Here is a 25,187-nt window from a genome sequence, read left to right on the forward strand (position 1 = left end):
AGGTGTCGACTGCATTCAGAAAGTTCCCTAAGATGGAAAATGTGTGTTCCTATCGCTCAGATGGTCATGCGTCTAACAACGCCGCTCCATGTGTTCAACTTTGGATTAAAGTGTATTCCAAATGAACAAAGAACTTAACTAGTACAACAACTAATAAGGGCTCTATCATACACCCGGCAATGCAAGTGTCTTTTGCTAGTTTCAACCCGGCGCAATGATCATTTTCACGTTTAGTGCCACGTTGTTCAAAAGCAAATGCATTTGAGCCCAATTTTGCGCTCATGGGCATTCTGGTCTGAAAACGAGGTGTGTTCAGGCGCATTGTTGGCGCGTTGCTACTTTGAGGCAACTTAAATAGACTACGCCATTGACCAACTAAAACCTGGTCATGACGCAATAGTGTTTTTGTTATTTAATGAGAGCGTTACTAATATGCGCCTATAAAAAAGGACAACGTGGGTTTGCTTATCACATACATGGATGCGCAGCAGCACAAAGATGCTTTTAAATATAAAAAATGTAAGGATTAAAATGTAAAAGATTATTATTGAGTCTCTTGGACATAAATGAGGATCGATTATGAGACTTTAGAAGGCGTAAAGAGCTCCTTTACCTGTAGACTGGTAAATAAATTTTTGCTTTAAACAAATGCATCTATTTTTAAATGTTTTTTTAAATGCTACCCTACAGATTTATTGTTTATGATGACTCTGTACCTGTGGATATGATGAGATGAGAAACATTTTTAAGTAATGCTTTAAAAAAAAAAAAAACATGGCGCTGTGTCCGAGTGCTGAAACAGCTGTCCCCACGTTTGTAAATTCTTTATTTTCTGTTTGTTAAGTATTTTTAGAGTACAAACCTTTTCTTGCATATTTGCAAATTATTTTAAGAGATTACAATTGATTATGTAGGATATCAATACATTTACAGCAATTAAAAGCATGCTATTTTTATTTCTATGACTAAAAGAAAATGGCTTTTAAAGGTTTTAATAAAAAAAATCAATAAAAATGAAAACACACATTTTTTTTAAACATTATTGTTTCTTCTAAGGTGACCTGTGAGAATTCATTTATACATTTACAGGAATGTTTTAACAATCTTTAGATGATTCACAAAAGGCCGGTACAGCAGTGATTCACAAAAGGGCAGTAATGCTTCACAAAAGGCCATTTTGTACAGCAGTTGTTTGAAATCTCAAAACAATATTTTAGATGTGTTTATAGATATGTTTCAGCCATGCATAACTTATTCAATGGTTTATTTTTACGATGCTGTATTAATGTGAAGCTGCTTTGAAATTGTATTGTATTGTATCTGTATTGTATAAAGTGCTATATAACAATATATTTAAAATCTCTCAGTTCATTCCTCTCTAACCCCGTTTCTCAACAATTCAAGGGACGAACAACATGATCTTGCCCCTACACTGCTACTGTGGCAGATCCCCCACGGCCAAATCCCTTCAGCTGCCTTCAATAGAGCCGAGTCTAGTCCAGCCTAAACCCTTCATCCAGAGGCAAGGTCTCTGTCAATTCACCATCACTCCCCACAATCGTTTTCATTCCCATCACTCTCTCCCTCCCGGGTCAAATAGGTCACGCGGTCACTTGTTCACGCCTGGCTAAAAGCATAAGACGCCTTGTTGCATAGCTGCTGTCAGACTGCTCACATTGTGCGCACATTGTAGCTGAAAGACACGACTGAGATCACGAGACTCAACAAACTCCTACAGTAACAATCAGAGGAAGAGGAAGCATTTTCAGTACGAGAAAATGAGATATAAAGCTGATCCATCAAGCAATCAAGCCTGCGTACACGGCACTTTGAACAATTAGAGGGCTGCGCTCCAAAATCAATACCTTCACTTACAGAGGGAGGCTTGTCGAGTAATTATCCGTCTCAACTAACAGTTACTAGGCTCAACAAAACCAACACAAGTCCTTCTCTCTGTCTGCAGGCATGAAGATGCCTGTGAGTGGTAAGGATGTATGGACATACATGCATCTCCCAAGATGGTAGCACTATTTTTTTACCATGTACATATATGTACTTACGGGAAAATGTGTGGTACTTACTTGTGAGTATCTACATGGTAATTAAATGGTATCACTACTGTACTTACCAGTGGTACGTACTTGGTAGTTATTATGTATCTCTATATAAGTACTGGGTAATACCAGATACATACTTTAGTGTAGGTATACAGTAACTAACAAGAAACACTTTAGTACTTCACCAGTACTAATGCACCTTTAATGATGAATGTCTTTGCTATTTGGAGCTTTGCCAGTTTGACCCATATCATGAAGGTATTTTAAAATAAAATTATTCACTTTTGTTGAACTTAAGAAAGGAAGTCATAAACATAGTATGTAGGATTAGCATAAAATACCTTCCACGTCATTGCTGAGGTAATGTCGCACTTCGCTCAGGATAAAGTTGATGTCCTCCTCCATAGGGATGGGATGGGCTGTGACCTCAGTGGCCGTGTCTGTCGTCCCAGCGATCGTCATCTTCTCCCAGGGCAGGAAGAATATGACACGACCATCGCTGGTGGCGGGGTCTAATAGTCCCATGTTGTCAGGGCTGTAACGGGGGGGTTACTGCATTACAAATGGCTTAAAACACCAGAAAGGGCAGAAAGAGGCCCCGGGAGATACCTGTAGTATCCAGGTATGACAATGTGGACTCCTGCGCTGGGCTGGCAGATGTTGGGAGTTTTCTGGTTGTCCATTTTACGCAACGAATCGGTGAAGGGGCCGGTAGCGTTAATGACACATTTGGCACGGACGTCAAACTCTCGCCCTGTAAATGGCACCATGAGGTGTTACACTGACTGAAAGAGACGTTTACACAGACCTCATCTTTTACAAGGGTTATCTTAAAATATGTGTTCAGACAGACTTGAATGATAAAAACCCGCCAAGTAAATAAAATAAGCTATCAAAATCTGGAAAAATAAGCACCATTCTATGCTCTCAAATGATTGGCACCCATATAAGAAGATAGCATTTAAATATAAAGTTATTCATTTTATTAATCTGCAGAAAGGAAGTCATCATATTTTGGGTGAACCATTCCGATAATAACCACAACATTGCTTTAGTATATTATATTATATTATATTATATACGTTTTAAGGCATGTCTCACCAGTGATCACGTCTCTGCAGTGTGCTCCACATACTTTCTCTTGGCCTGTTATAGGGTCTGCTTTCTTCAGCAAGTGAACCACCTCTGTGTAGTTAGCAACGGCAGCACCATGACGGGCCGCTGTAAGAGCAATGCCCAGGTTCATACGCGAGTCATTGTGCTGTCCTGAAACAAACCAGACAGAACATTTCACAAAACACAAAAAAGTAAACACAAAAATACATCAACTATCAAGTTAAGGATATAAACACTTTTACTGATCTTGATGTCCCAGTGATCATCCTTATATTCCTTTTAAAGATCAGCGCTCTTGATGTGTAAACTCTAGTCCAGAGGAAGTAGCGCAATTTGGGCTCATACTGTAGCTGACTAAAATACACTTGGTGAATGGTAAAACGTAATTTTCTCTTTATCTGAAGCGACTTTCATGCACTCTCGCATGCACCTTTCCATTTACTGTACATCTGCTTGGACTTTCAAATGACCCCATGATTTACTCACCCTCAAGCAATCCGAGATACATGTCAATCATCTTTCAAATTAACACGTGTATTGTGTGATTCCATGATGCCGCTTTTACCGGAAGCTAGTTATTACAGTATATAAAGTTTAAAACATGGATAGTTTTCCTACAAAATCACATCGACTCTCCACATAAGACCTTTATGTGTTTAAAACGCGCTGTTTTAATGCCTTTACCTTTAAATGCAAATGAACTACAGCTCCTCACTTCCTAACAAACAGACAGTGAGAGCTTTCAGTTAAAATAGATCGGATTAATACAGCCTGAGTCTCTGAGACAATAGTATCTAGTGGACAGACTACACTTCACTGAGGGTGGAAACTATGGTAATGCAGGACTGAAAGTGGGCGGGGCTTTCCAAACGGCATGTCTAATGAGCCTGGTTTGGTTTAATGGGGATTAAAAAACAAAGAGCGGGTGGATTTTTTTCATCGTAGGGTGGCTGTGTTCACACACTGCCAACACACATTGGGCCCTATCTTGCACCCAGCGCAATTGACTTTGTCAGTGACGCATGTATCATTCGTATTTTGCACCGGCGCACAGCGGGTTTTTCCCTCCACAGACGCACGTCGGCAAACTAGGGAATGAACTTGCGCTCCCTGGGCGGTTCAGCGCAAAAAAGTAGGCGTGTTCCGGCGCAAACCATCCCTGATGCTATTTTGCAGTTTCAAAAAACAATTGCGCCACTTACCAAAAAAAACCAGTCTAAAGTCAGTGGCGCGTTGCGCGTGGTTCATTATGCTATTTTAAGGGCGCATTTTTGACCATAATGTATAGCGTGCACAACACGCACACACTTTGCATATCTAATCACAGATGCAACAGTTATTTTTGCAAATCATAAATTGTAACAATAAAAAATATGAACACATGAGATAAGGGAAATCATTGTGGTGAGCATTGTGGTGATAGTTTTTAATTATGTGGCTGCGTAAAAAAATTCTCATAAGTATAAAAATATTTTCATAAGTTTGTTGTGTGGCTGTATTACGTTTATTTTATGTAAATAATAATTAAAATGTTTTCATAAGAAACATTAATGTATATGAACTTGATTTGTAAGTTTACTTAGGGGTTGGACCTTGCTTGCGTTTCTTGGGTCCGATTTCAAAGCCCCCAAACCCTTTCAGCGGTGAGGGTGGACGCAGCGATGTCCTCTGCTGGCGTCAGGTGCTGTGTAGAGGCAGATCCACCTCCCGTTACACGGCGTGCCCGATTTATGCTGGCAAGCTTGGGATTCCCCCGTCTCCTGACATCATTGTAGCGCTTGGCGCAACGATGGGGATGCCAGCTGATGAGACAATTGTGGCTATTTCCTCTCACGCTTGTTTAACCTACGCTGATTTGGGCGGGTTTCTCCTATCCCCATACAAAACAACTTCTGTGTCTTTGACTGCTCTTACAAGAACGTCGGTCTCCTCGGCGATGAACCGCTCCTGGCGTGCGCCTGGTAAATCTGTCATAATAATAGCAACCCGCCATGGAACTTGCGCCCTTGCGTTTAAAGGGAATGTTGGATAGCGTTCTGATTGGTTTATTTGACGTTACGCCCAAACCACACCTATGAATAATGAACCTACTTTAGACCAACCCCTTATTGATTTGCGCCTGGCGCAAGAGTTATTTCTCCCGCCGGGAAAAAGCAACAACGTCCAAGATCCGCCCACAAAGTCACTTGCGTTTTGTGCTTCACACTTGCGTTTCAGATCGTTAAAATGGGGCCCATTATATCCAAACACCTTGTAAAAGTGGATTTTGCATAAAAGGTGCCCTTTAAACAGTGTTTATGTGTTACGTCACCCAAAATTGTAACACTTAACACCTAAAGCGAATTTCATTAACTAAATTTGAACCCAATCTTACCCTTTAGGAATATCATCAAAAATGTTAGATTTGAAGAATTGGTATACTATCGGATCATTAAAAAATTTTAAATACTTTAAATGAAAATTAAAGAAACCCTAAAGTCAATGCAATACTCCATCACTGCAAATAAATGCAAGTTTAGGATTACGTGCATTACGGCTGGGAAAGTCTGCGTTCTCGACTGTAAAGAACCAGAGGGATAGGTAACCCACGTAAGCATGTCTAATGCTAATACACGCTCTGGGCTCCACCAGGCAATAAAGAAAAAAGCAGGCAGGAAGCCTGTTTAAAGGGCACACTTCTCCAAGAATAATGTGCGGTGAAGGCACCAGCATGCTTTGTTAGAGATCCCATGAACCCCTCTGCCTCCACGCTCACGGCGGTGTGCTCAACCCCCGATGCATTGAAAATGTCCTATAAACATGCAGAGAAATACACACACACACACACACATGCGTGTTGGAAAGTTGTTAATAGCATGTAAGCACACTAATCGGAGCTCACACAGAGGGCTGTGACCGGCAGCGGCAGACAGAAAATGCTTGGCTGAGCTTGAATGTTTATTAGACTACGGCTCGCAGGTACTGTGAAAAGAGCAGGGCTTTTGTGCCGAGAGCTCAGAACAAAATTATAATGAAATGAAGAAAACCAAGCATTACAAATGACTGAAAACACAGATAAGCGAGTTTTGGTGTCAGATTAGATTAATAATAAAAGGCCTACAGAAAGAATGAATGACATATCATAGCAGAGGAAGGCCGTGCATGCGGATGAGATATCTTCGAAAACTGAGAGAGAATGAACGGACGAAAGAGAGAGAGAGAGAAATAGAGGGAAGCAAATAGCGACAGGCAGGCTGCGATCTCCAGCGGAGAAGGTCAGATTTGGAAATGTCACGGCCGTGATTGTTCCAGATTGAATAATTGGAGAGAAAAGCCGGCTGACAACCCAGGGGAAGGAGGAATGGTGGGGAGGGAGAGGGTGGAACAGACGTCAGGAGAGGAACGAATAAAACGCACCTCTATAAACTGTCATTACGATCCGCTGTTTCAAGACCCCCCAACACACATGCACACACATACGCAAATGAAGACGTTTCTGAACGTGAAGGCACGTCTCCGAACTGTCACTGGCGGCACGTAAACACAGCACGGCAGGGAACAGAACATCCAGATGTCTCTTTGACTCCGTTTCTACCGAGGAGAGACTCGATGTGACAGATCGTTGCTCAGATAGCCGCCGCACACCCCCTGAATATAAGCCGGCCGCTGACCCTTCGAGGGAACGCGCGTGTTGTCGGGGGCCAAATGTGCTTTGACGGGAAGAACCAAAAGGCGTGGTTAGAGGCCGGGGCTTGTGCTGCCGTGGACGAGACCTTGAGTATAGGGGACAAGTTCTGCACACCCAGAGTAACCAGTAACATATGGAAGTTTTGCCTGGTGGCAGCCTCAGGCGGCCCGGGGAACGACGGGCCAACGGAGACCCGGTACTGCGAGTTTGGCTACAACAGCCAGTGGCGGTTTTCCACGGTTGAGATTATGCAGGAATGTCAAAGGAAATTAAATGAGCTTGAAGTTAGTGACACAAAAACAGCAAATGACAGCACTTGTGATGTTTTGAAAGGAACAGATCATGAAATTTTTATCGAAACAGCAGAATCTAAATGTAATGTAAATACATGCACCTTCAGCTCTACTGCAAGTAACAACATTAACGTCATGGACACGATTCTCAGAAATGCAGGCATTCGTAATGCACTGTAAGTCCCTTTGGATGAAAGCTTAAATGCATAAATGTACTTATTGATAAGAGGGTAATAAATTGATGCTTCCATCTCACCATCATAGTAGACAATAGCTCCAACAAGCTTGTCTTTCTTCAGCATAGGGAAGAGCTCCAGCGCTTTGCTCTTGCTCAAGACGTAACTGCTCTTCAGACAGTGCGATCCGGCCACCAGGTCGTACATCTTGATGCCGGCCCAGTAATATGGTAGCTGCCACCACCTTGACAGAACATCAAAAGTGACTCTATGTTCTGACAGAAAGACATACTGTCCTTTTTTTGTTCACAAAAAATACTGAAATAAATAAATTCAACAAACTCTCCATGAGGATGACACACCAGGATCCCATAAATGGGCCTTATTTTATATATATTGAGAACTTTAATTGATTAATTAGAAGGTTTATTATGTAAGGGATCTTGTTTAGGCAGTAGGGCTGTGCAATTAAACGGTTTGATTTTCAATTTTAATTTTGGATAATTGAGGTAAAACAATTATTGTACGACTAAAATATAAATTGTGTGTTGCTGGACATGTTTGTCAGGCACTTTGAAGAGACCACTGCTTTGACACGTCTAGCCTATTGCAACACTTACTAAAGAAAAAGGTTAGATAAATGCATGTTTTGAAAGTTACTGAGTAATCGTGTTAAATAATCGTGATTATGATTTTTATCAAAATAACTGAGGTTACGATTTTGCCCATATTCGTGCAGCCCTATAGGCAGCAGGTTGTTATCTCAGTAATATTGTCCGACAGTGTGATCAGGACCTGGCGAAAAACGGAGGGTCTTGTTTTACACTGAAGGGGCTTATTTCACGATAACAACTGGCTGTCTGTACATTATCCCGCTTATTATATAGCTATTTACCTCAGAAGTAAAGTAAAGAACATTACAAGATTGATTTGAAATCTTTTATTAGCAAATTTTTAACACTTTCCCAGTCATTGATGAGTTATCTCGTTATTTAAAGGAACAGTATGTAGGATTGTGGCCAAAACTGGTATTGCAATCACAAAAGTTGTGGCTAAAACTGGTACTGCAATCACACAACTGGTGGCCAATACACAAAATGACAACATAAACATCAGTTGAGGGCTGCAACTGAAAATTTCTTAAATGTCTAGTGACATATCAGGGCCATTTTATAATTAATTGATATAAATTTCTTACATACTGTTCCTTTAAGAGAAAACATTTGAATAAAAAATACTTGTTCCTGATGAGGTATTATGTTAAAGGCGCTCTAAGCGAATTGACGCGTTTTAGACCATAAAACATTTTTTGTTACATACAGCAAACATCTCCTCACTATCTGCTTGCTGCCTGTCCGCTGATCAAACTGTAAAAAAACGCGATCTCTGTAGACAGCCCAGGCTTCACAAACGGCAATATCAACATAGTGGCCAAACCTACAAACAGAAACCATAACAAAGTGTTCCAGCCAATAAACGACAAAAAGGATTTGGGGGTGGGGGTTGGGCGCGTTCATGAAAGCATGGAAGGGAGGGGGAGGGGGAGGAGTTAGCTACGCTCTGTCTGTTTGAAAACAATTCAAACGTCAACAAAAACTAACGTCTCGCAGATTCGCTTAGAACGCCTTTAATCTGTAATGCCGTGATAATCCACTAGATCTAGACATACCTAATAAAAAAAAAAAATGAGGCAACTTCTTTTACTAATTTTAAACTCTGTGTATGTTTTGATAATCGTTCTGAATCTGATCTCTAAAAAAATTCCTTCAAAAAAATGCTATTATTTCAGCTTTTTGTAAAAACAAAATATTTTTAAAGAAAAATACCCATATTTAAAGGGGCAATAAGTAGGATTTTAAGTGTTTTATTGATCAAAATCAATGTCTTTATTCATAAATATGTCCTTGTTGGTGTCAAATGACCTCTGCCAGTGATCTGACTTTTTGTAAGCTTAGAATTTCTTCGCTTTACTTACATTGAACAGGTAAGTCCAAGGAGGCATCCATATTGTTCCGCCGTATTGATAACTATAATAGCAGAGAGGGACAAAAAGCATTTGCCTACCAACGCGTTTCCACAACGTGTTTTAATTCAGAACACGTGAACCAGCTGCAACGGACAAGGAGATCAGCGATTACTTAACGGCTACCGTAGTTGCAACACGCATTTGGAAAGGGGAGGAGCTAGTAAGCACTGTTCGTTTGAATGCAAAATACAATTCCACCACTAGATGGGGGTAGATCCTACTGATTGCCCCTTTAAGAGTTTATAAGCAGAGAAAAAATATATAGATACGATAAAAGTTTTTTCCCGTTTTGTTTGTTTGTTTGTTAGTTTGTTTGAAAACAGAGGGTCTGTTCTTGCATTTGATATATTTGTGTGTTTACATTTTTTTTTGAAGAAATTTTTTCGGAATGCATTTTGTGAAACTTTTGTGAAAATTACAAAAAATGCTGGCAGGCAACTTTTAAAAAAATGCTGGCGGGGAATGAGTTAACAAATGCAGACCTTCCACAAGGAAAACCCGTTTCATTTTGGTTTTAAGATAAGACATTCAAAAGTCACAAACACCCTATTTGGTTTAATGATTTGTAAATATAATGTTATTATTTTTGTATAATATTAAAAGTACCTGTCAAAATGATTAGCAGCATACTGGTTACCGTGTATTATTAGTTTTGAGCATTTCTTATCTGGGAATAACAAACGACTGGCCATGTAATAAATTGTATAAAATTGTATTTATATAATAGATGTACTATATTTATTTAGAAATTATTTCTTATTTTATTTATTTAAAGTTTGATGCTTTGTTTAAATCAAAATATCCTTATAAAAAACAACCAAACACAAAAACTAGGTACATTTATCCAAACAGGTAATTTAGTAACAGCTTCAATTCTTCAAGTTAATTTTGTACGGTAACTGTGAAGAATGACCTTACCAAAAAAAATTCCAAGTGATATACTGTAGCAGAGTCAGACAGGGTGACATATGTGTTTAAAGCTAAAAAAAAACTGTCATGCAAATCTTGAGGTTTTTCATTTCTATGACCCTTTCACACATCTCTGGCTGCTTTAAATATCAGAGCAAAGCATAAATGCCATCAGTAATTAGTAATGATGATGGTATGGACAGGAAGATCCTTTAACAACCCAGAATGACAAGGGTCAAAGACTGAAGAGGTGAAAGGTTCAACATCGATCCATAGAATATTCCAACCTACCTGAGGCAGGTGACCACGTGAAAGGTTTAATGCCATGTCTGTGAACTTATCAATGGATTTTAATATATAAACTGTCTTTTATGGAACAAGGATGTCAGTGTTACTAGTCTTACTTTTTCCTGTTCTATTATGACGGAAGTTCTATTATTACAGTCTTTTTAATTAGTTTTAGTAGTTTAAAAATGAGAGAGTATTCATCTGTTGAATGGATTTTCTTACTTGTAAACAGGAAGCATTATGGGTAAAGGGGCAGACAGGTGAGGTGCAATGTTCAGCAGATTGGCACGCTCATGAAGGGCTTCTTTCACCATCATGTACTGTGAAGGGGAAATAGAAATATTTTGTTAAACAAAAAAACTACTGTGCTACATCTTGTTATTAACCAATTAATGGCAAACATACTGTTCCCTCTGTTATAACAAATACTGTTACACGAAGCAAATTAATTCACACTTCAAATCAACTTTATGATTATTTTTATTTACTTGCATTTTCAAGTTTTGATTAAAAATGTAGCATGACATTTGCACCTAGGTGCGCTCGAATCCAAGGAAACACACATACTGATGCCATGATGACTAATGACATGTATTACACCTGATAGTTTACAATATTTTTAATTAGATTACTAACCAGACTAAATTAGTTTTTGTTCTGGCCAAAATTGATCTACAAAAGTGCCTCAGATCTGCGGTATGCTCCATCTATCTGCAGTGTGTCTGTGCCTCTCTTTGTCTCTCTGATAAGTGCTCAAAATGTCACAGTGGTGGCGTAAGACACCTAGCAATTCTTCTTCTAAATATTAGGGGCAAATGGGGAAAAATGGGGCCTTCACCTGCTCATAATCTAGTTTCATGATGGCTTTCTGCAGATAGCGGACCCCGCCGTGAATGAGCTTGGTGCTTCTGCTGCTGGTGCCTGATGAAAAATCGCTCCGTTCGACAAGGGCTGTTTTCAGATCTGTACGGGGAGGGGGTCGTAAGACAGGTTAGGAAAGAATTAGACAATGCACTGGCATTTCAAGACCTTATGGTGGCAAATATTTAGGCAGTTGCTGCTGTCATTTACATACGCATATTACAGATAGTGGTAAAAAGCTGTGAGGATGGAAATATCAGAACATACTTATTGCATTTAGGTGTATTGTACCCTGCCTGTTATTGACCCCCAGAGGTAAATAAAGCTTATAATCAGAATTTAAAATCGGTGAATATTATAAAATAAAAAACTGACATGAGCATTAAGGCCCTGTGTCCACCAGAGCGTTTTTCCTGCTGCCGGCGTATGTTGCCAGTTGTTTCCAATGGAAGCATCGCACTAATAAAAAAACTGTGTTTTTTCCACGCTCTGCGCTGAGTGGCGAAAGTTGAAAATTTTTCAACTTTGGGTAAAACACTAAGCTTGTAAAAAAGTCACTTTCCCTCAGTCATCTAATCACAGTGGAGGAGGGGTGCGACAAACCAGCCAACTATTTGATGGACACTGGGCCTAAATGTAAAACTGAAATCAACTACACCAGCACTGTATGATACTTATGCATAATCAAAATGTATTGCTGAAATCTAAAAAAAATTTAGCTGAAGGTTCAACAGATATAGTACTTACTCCGTGTGACAGCATCTAAGGCACATCCTGAGCCTGTGGCTCCGCCCCCCACCACCAAAACGTCAAACTCTTCAGTAGTTTTGAGTGCTGTAAGTTGTTCCTCTCTCGTTGGGAGGGCATCTTTAAATGGCATCTTTAATTCACCCTGTGCTTCGACATACGCCAGCCGAGCCTAGACATTGGCATCAGGTTCAAAAGATGAATAAACATTTATCACGTTATCACATTGTCTGCATGCTCTTGAAAGATGCAATCCAGATGTGGCCTGCATTTAAAACCTCTAAAACTGATCATGTTTTATTTCAACTTAAATGGACACTTCACCCATTTGCATAAAGCTTTGTATAGTTAGAACCCCAGTCTTGTTTTTGAATGGTCATGCATCATTTCCTCAGTTGCCGCTGAGACAGGAGAAATGCAGATTTGCACTTCCTTCTTTCAATGATGCAATCATCATTTTGCATCATTGAAAGAAGGAAGTTCAATATCTTTGTTGAGGGGGTGAGACTACAAACACCCCTTTTCTCGGTCAAATAGGCAGCAAATTCTAAATGTATGTTACATTTCGACTATAAATATGACTCAACTTCAATAAAGATTAATGTTTCTACGGGTGAAATGCTCCTTTTATGTCGTCATTGTTGAAATATTTTAGCATTCCTGGAGTGCATCTTAAAAGTAGAAAATTAATGTAGTTATAATTAAACAAAATTTTTAAACATGCACCCTACCCTAAAACAACAAAATATTATTTCATTAAAAAAGAATGTTATTATAAAGTCTAGATTTAGTTATAGATGCATGTTATTAAAATTAAAGTATTATTAAAATAAGTATTAAAGGGATAGTTCACCCAAAAATGAAAATTATGTCATCATTTACTCACACACATGTTGTTACAAACCTGTATAAATTTCTTTGTTTTGATTAACACAAAGGAAAATATTTCAAGAAATGTTTGTAACCAAACCATTTGTGAACCCCATTCACTTCCATAGTAGGAAAAAAGAATACTATAGAAGTAAATACTATAGAGTCCACGAACGGTTTGGTTTCAAACATTTCTCAAAATATCTTCCTTTGTGTTCATCAGAACAACAAAATTTATACAGATTTGTAAAAACATGAAAGTGAGTAAATTATGCAGAATTTTCATTTTTGGGCGAACTATCCCTTTAAGGAAAAATAATTATTTAGGATCCATGATGTGGTCACATTTATGGCAACATGCACTGTGACCTGTCATCGTGAGAGATTAAACCTGCAGCCCAATTGAAAGCGCATGCAATTTGTGACACCTTGGTTGTGGGTTTGACCCTCGGGAAGCACACATACGGATTATAAACTCTCCCTATAGTTTAAAATAAAATTACACCGTTACAAGCTGCTCATGATCACTGTAAAACCTAAAAGTTAACTCAACTTAAACCATTTAAGTAGACCGGTTGCATTAGTTTTAAAACACATACATTTGAGTACTGTGAACTTAAACAAATTGAGTCATATGCAGCTATGCACTTATATTTAAGTTCACACTACTTAAATATAAGTGCATAATTGCACATGACTCAAGTTCACAGTACTTAAATGTATGTGTTTTAAAACTTAAATGGTCTAATGCAACCGGTTTACTTAAATGGTTTGAGTTAAGTCAACAAGGTGTGTCGTTTTACAGTGATAAAATAGTCTGTCGATGGCATAAACATACATTTGATTTAAGCTTCCTATAATTAAACTACCAAAACAAATCTCTCAATTCTCAATCCAAACGTCAATCTTCTCACACCTCACAAGTCTTTCTATAAGTCAAGATAAGAGATTGAGAGCTCTTAGTCTATCAGTCGCATCAGTGCTCAGTCAAAACCCTTCAATTTGAATTAAGTCAAAACAAGCTTGGAAGAATCAAGGTGTTTTAGCCATAATGAAACGTTTTATTCATTTTCCGTTTGCATTTGGCCTAAATGATTACATCAATCTGCCCCCAAAAGCCAGTAGGGTCCATTTGACTTGCAAATGACCAAATGAGCCCAGACATTTGCAATTTAGACAGTAATAAGATGTAAAAACAAGATTTAGCAATTAGTGTCTATTTCCAAGGACAGGCGTATTTAAAACATCCGCACATTATTAAGAGAGGCTGTCCTGCAATCACGACAAGTGCGTGACGGAAACAGAGAATTTCATGCAAATACGCAATCGCCCACCGCAGAGTGATACTTTAGCCAGCGTAACAGTGCCCTTGCCATAGAGGAGACAAACAGACACACACACACATGCTCACCGAATTAACATTACAATCCCAAAGATTAGCATCTGCCACATGCATGATTGCAAGATATTTTTTAGAAAGCAAATTCATTCGTTTTTTGAATTTCGCTTACCCATTTAGGCTGCAATGAGATGAGATGAGATGAGGGACAAATAAACAAATGGAGAAACAAAAGTTTGTGTCAGTGAAAAGTGCAAATGTGATGTGAAGATGATCTTAGAAATGCAGTGGCCATACTTAATGCATACTTACCAACTACCAAAAAATTGCTAATAAACACATCTGAGCCTAAATTTTCTGGATATTTTACAGCTGCATTATTTCTCCAAATTATCTGTGTGGTGACATTCGCCATGGCAACCCCATCCTTGAGAGTGCATAATTCTCTCGCTCCCTGGAGTTTCGCTGGGATTGGAACAGTTAAGATGCAAGATAATGGACAAAATGGGCTTGGGAAGATTTAAATAAATGATGAGAGACAAAATCAGGACTCCCATTGCTCTTCAAGGGTCTGTCTTTTTTCTTCATTTGTTTCAGAAAGCCTTGTTGATTATCTTAATCTACTTGACCTTCCGTTATTTGGTATAGCATCTAAACAGATGAGACCCCTGGGGTTCTTACAAGTTTAAATACAGACAATACATGGTGTGTGACACGCTCCCTGATGGCGTGAATGGGGATCAGATTGTTCATGATTACATATTCAAGAGAGATCTTTTAAACAATGTGTGTATCACTGTTCAAGTGTAATCTCCCTTTAGCAAACAAAACCTGATTTTAATATGGTAGTCTGGCCCAGAGAGAGAAGGGAGTAAGTTTAGAGATTTTGAGTTGTATGTAAGTATAAATGGGATTTGTAATGCATCTGTAATAGCTTCTCGTTCTTAAAAATCTATTCATATTAGTTTTTAAGTGCTTTACTAGATCAAAACGAATAAATCCTTAATGAATTATAGATAAAGAATAAAGTTATAAATACAGTAGTTTGAAATTAATCTATGCTTTAAGATACAGGGTGTACAGGTATGTTTTGAGCCGATCATAAACTACTTCAACTGTGCATTTAAGGTTGTATAAACACAAGAGTCTCATTCCTGAGTCAGGACTAAACATGCTTTGGTACAGATGGGTGTAAACAGCTGCGATCTGTGTATTCTGCAGTCCAACCTGCAGGAGTCAGTGTATGGATGTGATGCGTAAACTTTACATTACATTGCATGTGGCACAGCAACAATATTGAGTGAATTTGAATGCATACCTGATTCTTTCTGTATTCAAAGTACTGTGATAGGCCAAAGGCAGCTGCTACAGCTCCGCCCCCTATCAGGGTGCCCTTCACTGCTTTTCTGAAAGCCATTGATGCCTGCAACAGAGAAAACCATATTATTAGTAGATGCCTGAAAGTTTAGATTTACAGTGAAAGTTCTGTTATACTGGAAAACACAAGTTGTTTACACATATTTGTAAGGATTATATGTAATGTTGAATATTTGTATACACCACTTAAACAACAATATAACGTTTAACCAAGTTTCTTGCATTGTGTCGGGTGCTAAATTTTATATTTATGCATTTAACACACAGACACTAAAGCAACTTACAGTGCATTCAATCTATAGCCTACATTTTATTCGCATGTGTGTTTCCTGTAAATCCAAGCCATGACTATTGTGTTGCAAACATAATTCTTTACCATATGAGCTACAGAAACACATTTTACTTCAAGATTAACATTTTCCCCATTCAGTATATTGCACAACTGCCTGCATGAATGCCTGCTCCGTTTTCTAGAATCTTTCCCAATCTTGTTCCTGGAGACAGGCCTATCTGACACACCTATTTCAGGTTTTGGACTACTATATTAACAAGCCAATAAGTTAAATCAGGTTTGTTCAAAAGAGACATTTAAAAACAGAAATGGAACACGGAAACCATTGTCGTACGGTGTGTCAGCTTAAAGGAAAACACCACAGTTTTTCAATATTTTATCATGTTCTTACCTCATCTTAAACAAATTAATACATCACTATCTTTTTTCAATGTGTGCACTTAATCTTTGTACAGCGCATTGTGAATGTGTTAGCATTTAGCCTAGCCCCATTCATTCCTTAGGATCCAAACAGGGATGAATTTAGAAGCCAACAAACACTTTCATGTTTTCCTTATTTAAAGACTTTTACATGAGTAGTTACACAAGTAAGTATAGTGGCACAAAATAAAACGTGGAGATTTTTTAAACGAATAAAAAATGAGAACTATATTGTATGGCAGAAGAGCACTTAGTTTGCAACACTTCAACCTCACGCGCAGTAATACTGATGGAAGTTTGAGCAAGAGGGGAAGTAGTGAAGAGTGATGATGTTACTGTGTGCCGAAGTATTACCATACTTACTAGTGTAAATATTAATATACAAGTCTCTAAATAGGGAAAACATGGAAGTGTTTGGTGGCTTCTAAATTCATCCCTGTTTGGATCCTAATAAATGAATGGGGCTAGGCTAAATGTTAACACATTCACGACATGCTGTACAAAAATTAAGTGCACGCATTGAAAAAAGATAGGTATGTATTAATGTATCTAAGGTGAGGTAAGAACATAGTAAAATATTGAAAACGGTGGTGTTTTCCTTTAAATCCAGCAACAAAACTTTCAATTATCCTAGATGAGTTTATTTAGGTGACTAATCTTACAGCTGAGACACCTGTGAAGGTCAAAAAAATCTATCTTCACAATGACCTAATGCCCTGGGTAGGGAAGCATGTCATCATCACTACAAGACACTAGAGGAGTATGAGTCATATTAGTACACTGTTTGAAGTCACACCTATACCGCATGGGCCCTTTATAGGCACCATGTGCAAAAACTCATTTAAAGCACAGTCTGAGAGAGATAGAGAGACCTCTTTGCTACATTTATAAGTTTAGCAGAAACTTTTATCCAAAGTGATTTGTAAGTCTTTCAGTGTATAGATACAGGATTACTATACCTTATTCATTCATAATAATGGAATCAGGCAAATATACTGTAAAGCTAGTGTGAATATCATGCCTGTCAAAAAAAACGTTAGTTTGATTTGCATATTTGGAAACCACAAAACAGTTATTGATGCCTCCAGGTCATTTTAACCTCCCATCACATGAACTCTCTCGTGCACGTTAGCTGTTATACTGACATCGCGATTTCATTTTGTGACAAAAAGATCATGCGACAACATACAGTAAAGCATGTGTGATTTTAATCGATGATTAAGCCTATTTCTGTTACATTTTATCAGTGTACACCGATGGTCTGGAAGCAACTGTGGCTGGCTCGCTTCCAGTAATGGACTCGCGCAGCCTTGACAATAAATGTACTTTGGTTGGTAACGCGTAAATAAAATGTCAAAAGCACGGTTTTACTTACTGATTTTGGCGATGTTGATGATGATGATGATGTCTTAATAGAAAAATCATAGACAGTGATGGTAACGACAGTGTTCTTACAATGTTTCTCTTATTCGGGAATTCAGGAAGTAGACTGACAGGAAGTATTTGACAGACATGTGGATGGACGAATCGCTTTAGAGGATTTGCGGTCTCGTCCAGTCATATTTAGAGGGCGTGTACAATTTCTAATTGTGGACGCATTTGGAACAGAAAGGCGTTTTTAAGACCACTTTTTATCAAAGACGGTGGACAACACTAGTTTACTAACTAATTGACTTTAACTCAACAAATGATTTATAATCTGAAGTTGAGGTGTGTTGTTTCAGGTGGGTGCATTCATTTATGGCTAATTTACTTTGTATTATGAGATGTTCCAAGCAAAAGCTAAACTTAGAATAATATGCAACTTATAGTTCTGCCTTGACTTTAAATTTATGCATTTGGAAAACGCTTTTTTATTCAAATTTGCATTCAATCTACATTTATGCATGTGTGTTCAATGGGATCGAACCCTTGAACTTTGCTCTACAAACTGAGTTACAGAAACACCTGTGCATACTGTTTAAAAATAAAATGCTTAAAGTAGCGTTTGTTTTTTTCTCAGTCTATTCTTTGCGAGGCATTTTGCTGGTTCAGTTACACAGGTGGTAGTTTCAACCTAAAAAAAAGTTCAGCGCGACCGCACCAGGCGTCATGGAGTTGGAGGTTGCTGACGTAGCGATGACGCAGCTCGCCTCACTTAACAAAGTTGCCTCTGTTACAGCGGGATTCCCTCCTCACAATAGAAATCCTTCACTGTTCAAAGCGAGCAGTCGGATGAAACACACCCCAATCCACTGAAACCTTTCCTGTGTAAGATACAGGAAGAAACACATGGCCTCATTATATTAAACTGTATTCGAAGAGCTCAGATGCAAAACCCAATAAGTGCGTCTGACGTAGAGAGAAGCCATAAGCTGATCTGTGTTATGCACTAAAATATTAACCCAAATGGTTTTTATTAATTTAAATCCAGACATTTATTATGTATACAAGTAAAGAATATAAAATGCATTCCATCTAATTACAACAATTTAAAAAAACTTTGGTACTTTATAAAATATTTTACTGTATATCCACATGTGTTTTTCTTCCTAATTGCTTTATGTAGGCTACATTACATTGTAATTGTTATTCACCTAAGTTCAGATTTATTTCGTTAGTTTTTTTCTGGGTTCATAGAAACAACATTGCATTTTCAGTGAATGTTGCTTTGAATGTTTGTATTCTGGCAATAGGTTTGTATTTGTGATCCTGACCAAAACAACCCCTGACTACAAAAACATTTTACACTGTCTATGCGGCGATTCTCCCAAAGTATACCAAGTACCAACAAAAGTCGCTTTATTGGTCCTTATCAGTGAGATCTGATATTGTGTAAGTAGCCTAGTTTCTATATCGGGAAAGGCTTTGCGCAAAAGAGAACGTGTAGGAAATTCAACTCATATGACCTGCTACACAGCCCCGCATTTGCAAAAGCGCAGACAGCTGAATTGCGCCTGTGCGTAATGAGCGCGCGGAAGAACGGACCCTCTGTCCAGCTATCAGCCCGCGTCAGGCATTGACGCGCATGACGTCACGCCTCCTGGCACGTGGGCTGTGGCATTCAGAGTTCTCATAAACAAAGGCACATTGCGCTCAAGCTCCAGTCTTCGCTTGCAGCCGAAGGAGTAAGGTGCGCAAAAAGTAGGCTTACCGTTGCATGCACTTGTCACTGAACGCAACTTCTAGCAACAAGACGCTACATGGATATATAATATTTGCAACTGTTCCAGTTGCATTTTGAGGTATGTTACCGTAAAATTATATTGTTTACAATAATATTTTTTGTTTTGTTATTTTTATGGGAACGTTGTAAAGCAATACATATAAACATAATTGTGTGTGTTTGTTTAGACATAACATATATTTTTAAATAATAATTTTGCACAACCTTAAGTTATTTAAGTTTAGTGCAATTAATTTGCTTTGTTCACACAAGAATACAAGAAAAAGTAAAATAAACATAAAATGTCACCTGGAAGAAAATCTAATGATAAAAGTTTTATTTGTCTTTCACAGGAAAGTAAACGAACGGAGAGACAAACTGACAGCAGCCCATACACGAGCACTGACTTCAGAGATTGTTCCACGAGAGATAAAAGTAGCAGGTGTGCGGAGGTAAAGTAAAGCAGGCCATGGAAATATGTCTCAGAAAGTTTGCATACATACTTTCCGATGGAAAACAACCTCAGTCCCAGGTTGCTAAAATAGCACAGCTTTTTGAAGTCTTTAGCACAATTTAAAAATATCTATATAGTATTTAAATATTTCAAAAAATATTTTGCACCCTGTCAGAGAAATCTTACAATTAAGTTTTCTAACACTGCAGCCATGCCCTGCGTCCAGGCTCAGTATGGGACATCACCACCAGGAGCCAGCCCTGCATCTCAAAGTTACAGTTACAACACCACAGGAGAGTACAATTGCGACTTCTTAACACCGGAGTTTGTCAAGTTTAGCATGGACCTGACTAACGCAGAAATAGCTGTCACTTCTTCGCTGCCCAGTTTTAGCACCTTTGTTGACACCTACAGTTCCAGCTACGACGTGAAGCCTCCGTGCCTCTACCAAATGTCCCACTCTGGGGATCAGCTGTCCATCAAAGTGGAGGAGATACCTTCACACAGCTACCATCAGCAGCATCATCAGCCGCACCAAACTGAGGAGAGCATGCCCCATACTGGACCTATATACTATAAACAGTCTTCCCCAAACATCACCCCATCACCCAGTTTCCCAGCACCTCCGCACCACACGTGGGACGAAAGCGGATCCCTTCACAGTTTTCATCAGAACTATCTGGCGACTTCTCACATGATAGACCAACAGCGTAAAAACGCAATGTCTCGGTTGTTCTCGTTCAAGCAGTCTCCTGTTGATACACCGATGTCAAGCTGCCAGATGCGCTTCGATGGATCTCTCCATGTGGCCATGGGCCCGGACACCCAGGGTGCCCATCGCGCACTGGAGAGTTTTGCTGTACCGGCACCTCCGAGGAAACAGCACGGTTTGGCTCTATCTCATTCTCTTAACGTCGGTCACGGACACCCGTTACTTGAAAGCCCGGGAGCCTCACCCCAGTCTCGGGGATCGCCTTCTAGTGAAGGATTGTGCGCTGTGTGCGGGGACAACGCAGCATGTCAGCACTACGGAGTGCGCACCTGCGAGGGGTGCAAAGGGTTCTTTAAGGTAAAAAAAAAAAAACGTTATATATTTTCTCTTTAAATGTTATTATTAGTCACCGTAAAGTAGATATTGTAAAATTGCGCATTCATCCAAAGCATCTTACAATACGCAGTTACTGAGATGGAGCAACCTGTAGTGTTTTCTTTAGTGCTGGGTTTCAACTCATAACCTTTCGGTTTAAAGCCCAGATCTTTAACCAGCTAAGGTACACCACTCTGATGTTTAACTGCTTACAGATTGAAAAGAGTCAGGTTTAATACTGGTCTACAGTAATTATCTCAGTTGTATTGATTTGACCCCATATGCACCCAAGGACACCTCCGTACATCTCTGCCACCGTTTCTTTCGTCTAGAATTAAATTGGTTTGTGCTGAGAGTCGTATCTCGCCTAACTGTGCGTAACGCGCAATTCCCACTGGTGACATTAAGACAGCTCTTTATGTCATCAGCTTGATAGAATAATCACACTAATCCGACAAGAGGGGTCGTGGAAAAAGTGTCGGGGGACCCCAAATTATGGCTGGACACGGATCTGTATTTACCGAATGTCTGCCCTGTCCGACCCTTGAATGTATTAGTACTCAGCTTTGGGTTGGAGTGCGGGTTTTGAGTGTCCTGTTCCGTTGTAACTTCACAATGTGATTGCACTTGAAGTTGTTTCCTGATAAGTTTTGTGGTTGTGGTAACACACGTGTTGATGCTATGTGGATAGTTGCATGCAATAATACGTGCAATGTTTTGTTATAGCGCACGGTGCAGAAAAACGCCAAATACGTTTGTCTGGCCAACAAAAACTGTCCTGTGGATAAAAGGCGGCGAAATCGATGCCAGTATTGCCGCTTTCAAAAGTGCCTGGTCGTGGGAATGGTAAAGGAAGGTAAAGTCAATTCAACTACTTTTATTATCTGGAAATGCTGGTTGTTTTAAACGTGGATATTTTCGAATTTGATGTAACTTTTATTACAATAACCTGATAATTCAGTTAAAAAAGTTTGGACATAATAACCAATACATTTTTACAGTCGTCAGAACAGCCAGTTTAAAAGGTCGGAGGGGTCGTCTGCCGTCCAAACCTAAAAGCCTGCAGGATATCCCGGTCTGTATGACACCTGTCAACCTCCTGAACGCACTAGTGAGGGCACACATAGACTCCAACCCCTCTATGGCCCGACTGGACTATTCAAAAGTGCGTGAGTTAGGCTACCTGTGGAATTTCAGTTTGAATAATTCAATGCCTAACAGCTTTGTGTGAGCAATCTTTGCTTTTCCATTTTTAATTTTGCTCAATTTAATAGGAAAGTGACATATGTGAATAATTGCGCAATGATTGCGCATATTCTTTTTTAACTTTCTTTAACGTTACATGTTTGAATTTTAGTTCCAGGCGAGCCCTGAGTATCACAGTGGAGATGAATCTCTGCACATTCAGCAGTTCTACGATCTCCTCACCGCTTCCATGAGCATCATTCGCGTATGGGCCGAGAAAATTCCCGGTTTCTCTGACCTGCCCAAATGCGACCAGGAGCTGCTTTTCGAGTCAGCATTCCTTGAACTTTTCGTGCTGCGTCTGGCTTATAGGTAACAAAGCGTTTTGCAATAATTTACGTTCGTTCTGTTTTCAAGATCTATTAACGTTTCACCTTTTCTTTATCAGATCCAACCTGGCTGAGGATAAACTTATTTTTTGCAACGGAGTGGTTTTACACAAGCTGCAGTGCGTGCGGGGCTTTGGAGAGTGGATCGACTCCATCTTTGACTTTTCTTCCAACCTTCAGAGCATGAACATAGATGTCTCTGCCTTCTCCTGCATAGCTGCTCTCACCATAGTAACAGGTAAGACATGTCTGACCTTTTCCAAAGCGATGCACAGAAAATACAGCATGAATCAGACGTCTGACAGGTTGCTTCTTATCTCCATAGAGAGACATGGACTAAAAGAACCCAAGAGAACAGAGGAACTTCAAAACAAGCTAGTAAACTGTCTGAAGGATCAGGTGTCCTGCAGTGCCGAATTGTCTAAACTGTTAGAGAAGCTGCCCGAGGTGCGCGCGCTTTGCACGCAGGGATTGCAGCGCATCTTTTACTTGAAACTCGAGGATTTGGTTCCCACGCCAGCGATCATTGACAAACTTTTTCACGATACGCTGCCCTTCTGAACAATTTTCTGAACTGCTACAGATTCATAAAACCCGTATGATTCCTCAATGAATGTGTTGGAAATTGGCGGATTGCATTTTCCAGGTCTGGCGGGCGTGCTGTCTGGAGACACACGTGAACGATGCTGTTTAAGATATTCGCAGAGGAAATAATATCAACAGAATATTTAAATATTCAAACCATTGCAAAGAGAAGAACTGTGTGGAAAAAGGACTATTCTTATGCCTGTTTAAAATGTATTCAGTTATACACTGAAATAAATGCAGTGTGGTGGAAGTGTTTTTGTATTGTTACACGTCATATAGCTCGTTTATGTTGATACTTGCAAAATCATTTATATACAACTTCTACAATGCAAGATGTAATGAATTACGGAAGCAAAATCATGGTAGGCCTACTTTAACCTCTAGCTTTTAAGCATTCTGCATTATAGTATATAAAGATTGTCTGGGTGTAGGGTGATTTTTGAAAGTCTATCTGCAACATTTGTGGACAACCAACTTTGATCAAAATGGATACATGCAAACTTACAGAGCACGTTTTGTTTCAAGTTTTATGTATAGTGAATTAAACTGTTATTAAGATATGAACCGCTTTTTTACAGTTTAGGAGGTATGCATGGAATTCTTTATGAGCTATTAACTACTCCAGCACTTTCTATTATTTTCATATTGAAATAATGTCCATTAAGTTTACATGCGAATGGTTTTAAATTCATAACATTATGCTTATAAATATTTAGATCATTTTCTACGATGTATTGTTTTTGCATTGCATTCTGTATTAAGCTTTTCCCATCTAGTACATTCATAAATAAATCTAACTATTATATATAGTCTCTTGTTTTCTTTCTTTTATTTTTATGTATTTTTGCAGTAAAGCCGACTTTCGATAAGTGAATTGGCAAAGATTTCGTTCATTAAACTTTACAATTCAGTAAAATAATAGTTGATTTAATTACTCAAACGAAAAGCAAAATTTTTCGGGGAAAAATATCTGTTAACTGCATTTTATATGGCTCCCTAAATCGATTTCTTGTCATATAATCGGTTTAATAATGAAAGTATAACTAAATGTAACAAATGTAACGAAATAAAATGTCTTTAATTCTTCCAAAAAAATAACAAAAAGCGATTAAAACGAACAATATATATTGTCACATTATAAAATTACATTATTTTACATTTTTAGCAGTGTTAAATGTCGGTCATCAGTTCTGCAAAGATTATTAGCATTTTTAGCATTTTATATATTAAAATAATTGTTACAAATGTATAGCTATTGATCGTTAATATTATTTATAAGTTTTAATGCTTGTGAACAACCCCCAATCAAATTATAGTGGTAATAGTAATTCAACGACAGTAGCTCTCGGAGTAGCTTGAACTTTTTAAAAGGTCAAATCTGTATTGAACAGTTAAAATAACATAATGCAATCAGGATGCAATAGTCTGTGAAACATTTTACATGACAATGGAAACAGATCATTCGTGGATCCGCAAAAGTTTTTGTTCGAAAAATTTGACTAATTTCCAAACAAAGTCTAACGAAGGTAAAATGGGTTTTAAGCAGAGGTAAATGATAGATGAAATATTTGTGGAATAGACAAACTGCCCAGAGTCTGATTCTTTTTATTAAAGATCATTAAATATCTGACGAATTTATTGCCCCATTCCTCTTCGTTAAAGTTACCCTTTCATTATTTAGGCTATAAAAGAGGGGAAATATCTCGATACATTAAATTTAGTTCTAGTCTTGGCATTTAATATAACAATGGGGTCTTGCAGATTTTTTATTTAATTCTTAAGGAGTCTAAAGGTCTGTAACCAGTCTTCAGTTTACCACACGGATAATAGCCATTCCTTAAACATTTTGTTACAAGATTAGATTTGTTCCCACTGAATGTAGAATGATTAAATTATGGGAT

The 25,187-nt window shown here is 38.6% G+C and overlaps 2 protein-coding genes across 2 annotated transcripts in view; one reads left to right on the forward strand and one right to left on the reverse strand.

The window, feature by feature from the left end:
* gpd2 (glycerol-3-phosphate dehydrogenase 2 (mitochondrial)) overlaps positions 1-17,944 on the reverse strand; it is a 34,592-nt gene extending 16,648 nt beyond the window's left edge. Inside the window, exons 1-9 of the mRNA XM_065240180.2 lie at positions 17,814-17,944; positions 15,668-15,772; positions 12,141-12,312; positions 11,371-11,495; positions 10,755-10,852; positions 7,390-7,553; positions 3,159-3,323; positions 2,667-2,811; positions 2,399-2,592 (exon numbers count right to left, since the gene is read on the reverse strand). Coding sequence (XP_065096252.1) covers positions 2,399-2,592; positions 2,667-2,811; positions 3,159-3,323; positions 7,390-7,553; positions 10,755-10,852; positions 11,371-11,495; positions 12,141-12,312; positions 15,668-15,766 — 1,162 coding nt within the window. The 5' untranslated portion in view covers positions 15,767-15,772; positions 17,814-17,944. The remainder of the gene's footprint in view (positions 1-2,398; positions 2,593-2,666; positions 2,812-3,158; positions 3,324-7,389; positions 7,554-10,754; positions 10,853-11,370; positions 11,496-12,140; positions 12,313-15,667; positions 15,773-17,813) is intronic.
* A 1,581-nt stretch (positions 17,945-19,525) lies between these two features.
* Positions 19,526-24,091, forward strand: nr4a2b (nuclear receptor subfamily 4, group A, member 2b). Its single transcript, XM_065240179.2, has 8 exons — positions 19,526-19,662; positions 19,937-20,035; positions 20,247-21,106; positions 21,851-21,980; positions 22,126-22,289; positions 22,482-22,681; positions 22,758-22,936; positions 23,024-24,091. The coding sequence occupies exons 3-8, from the start codon at positions 20,249-20,251 to the stop codon at positions 23,257-23,259; spliced, it is 1,767 nt and encodes a 588-aa protein (XP_065096251.1). The 5' UTR covers positions 19,526-19,662; positions 19,937-20,035; positions 20,247-20,248; the 3' UTR covers positions 23,260-24,091.
* The last annotated feature ends 1,096 nt before the right edge of the window (positions 24,092-25,187 follow it).

This window comes from Paramisgurnus dabryanus, chromosome 7 (assembly GCF_030506205.2).
Source record: "Paramisgurnus dabryanus chromosome 7, PD_genome_1.1, whole genome shotgun sequence".
NCBI lineage: Eukaryota > Metazoa > Chordata > Actinopteri > Cypriniformes > Cobitidae > Paramisgurnus > Paramisgurnus dabryanus.

What these genes read in the sequence shown, in the direction of transcription:
- nr4a2b (XM_065240179.2), top strand. Translation starts at nt 20,249, where the DNA reads ATGCCCTGCGTCCAGGCTCAGTATGGGACATCACCACCAGGAGCCAGC. An exon ending in GTGCTGCGTCTGGCTTATAG is followed by an intron (nt 22,682 to 22,757) that starts GTAACAAAGCGT and finishes TTTCTTTATCAG; the next exon opens with ATCCAACCTGGCTGAGGATA. An exon ending in TGCTCTCACCATAGTAACAG is followed by an intron (nt 22,937 to 23,023) that starts GTAAGACATGTC and finishes TTATCTCCATAG; the next exon opens with AGAGACATGGACTAAAAGAA.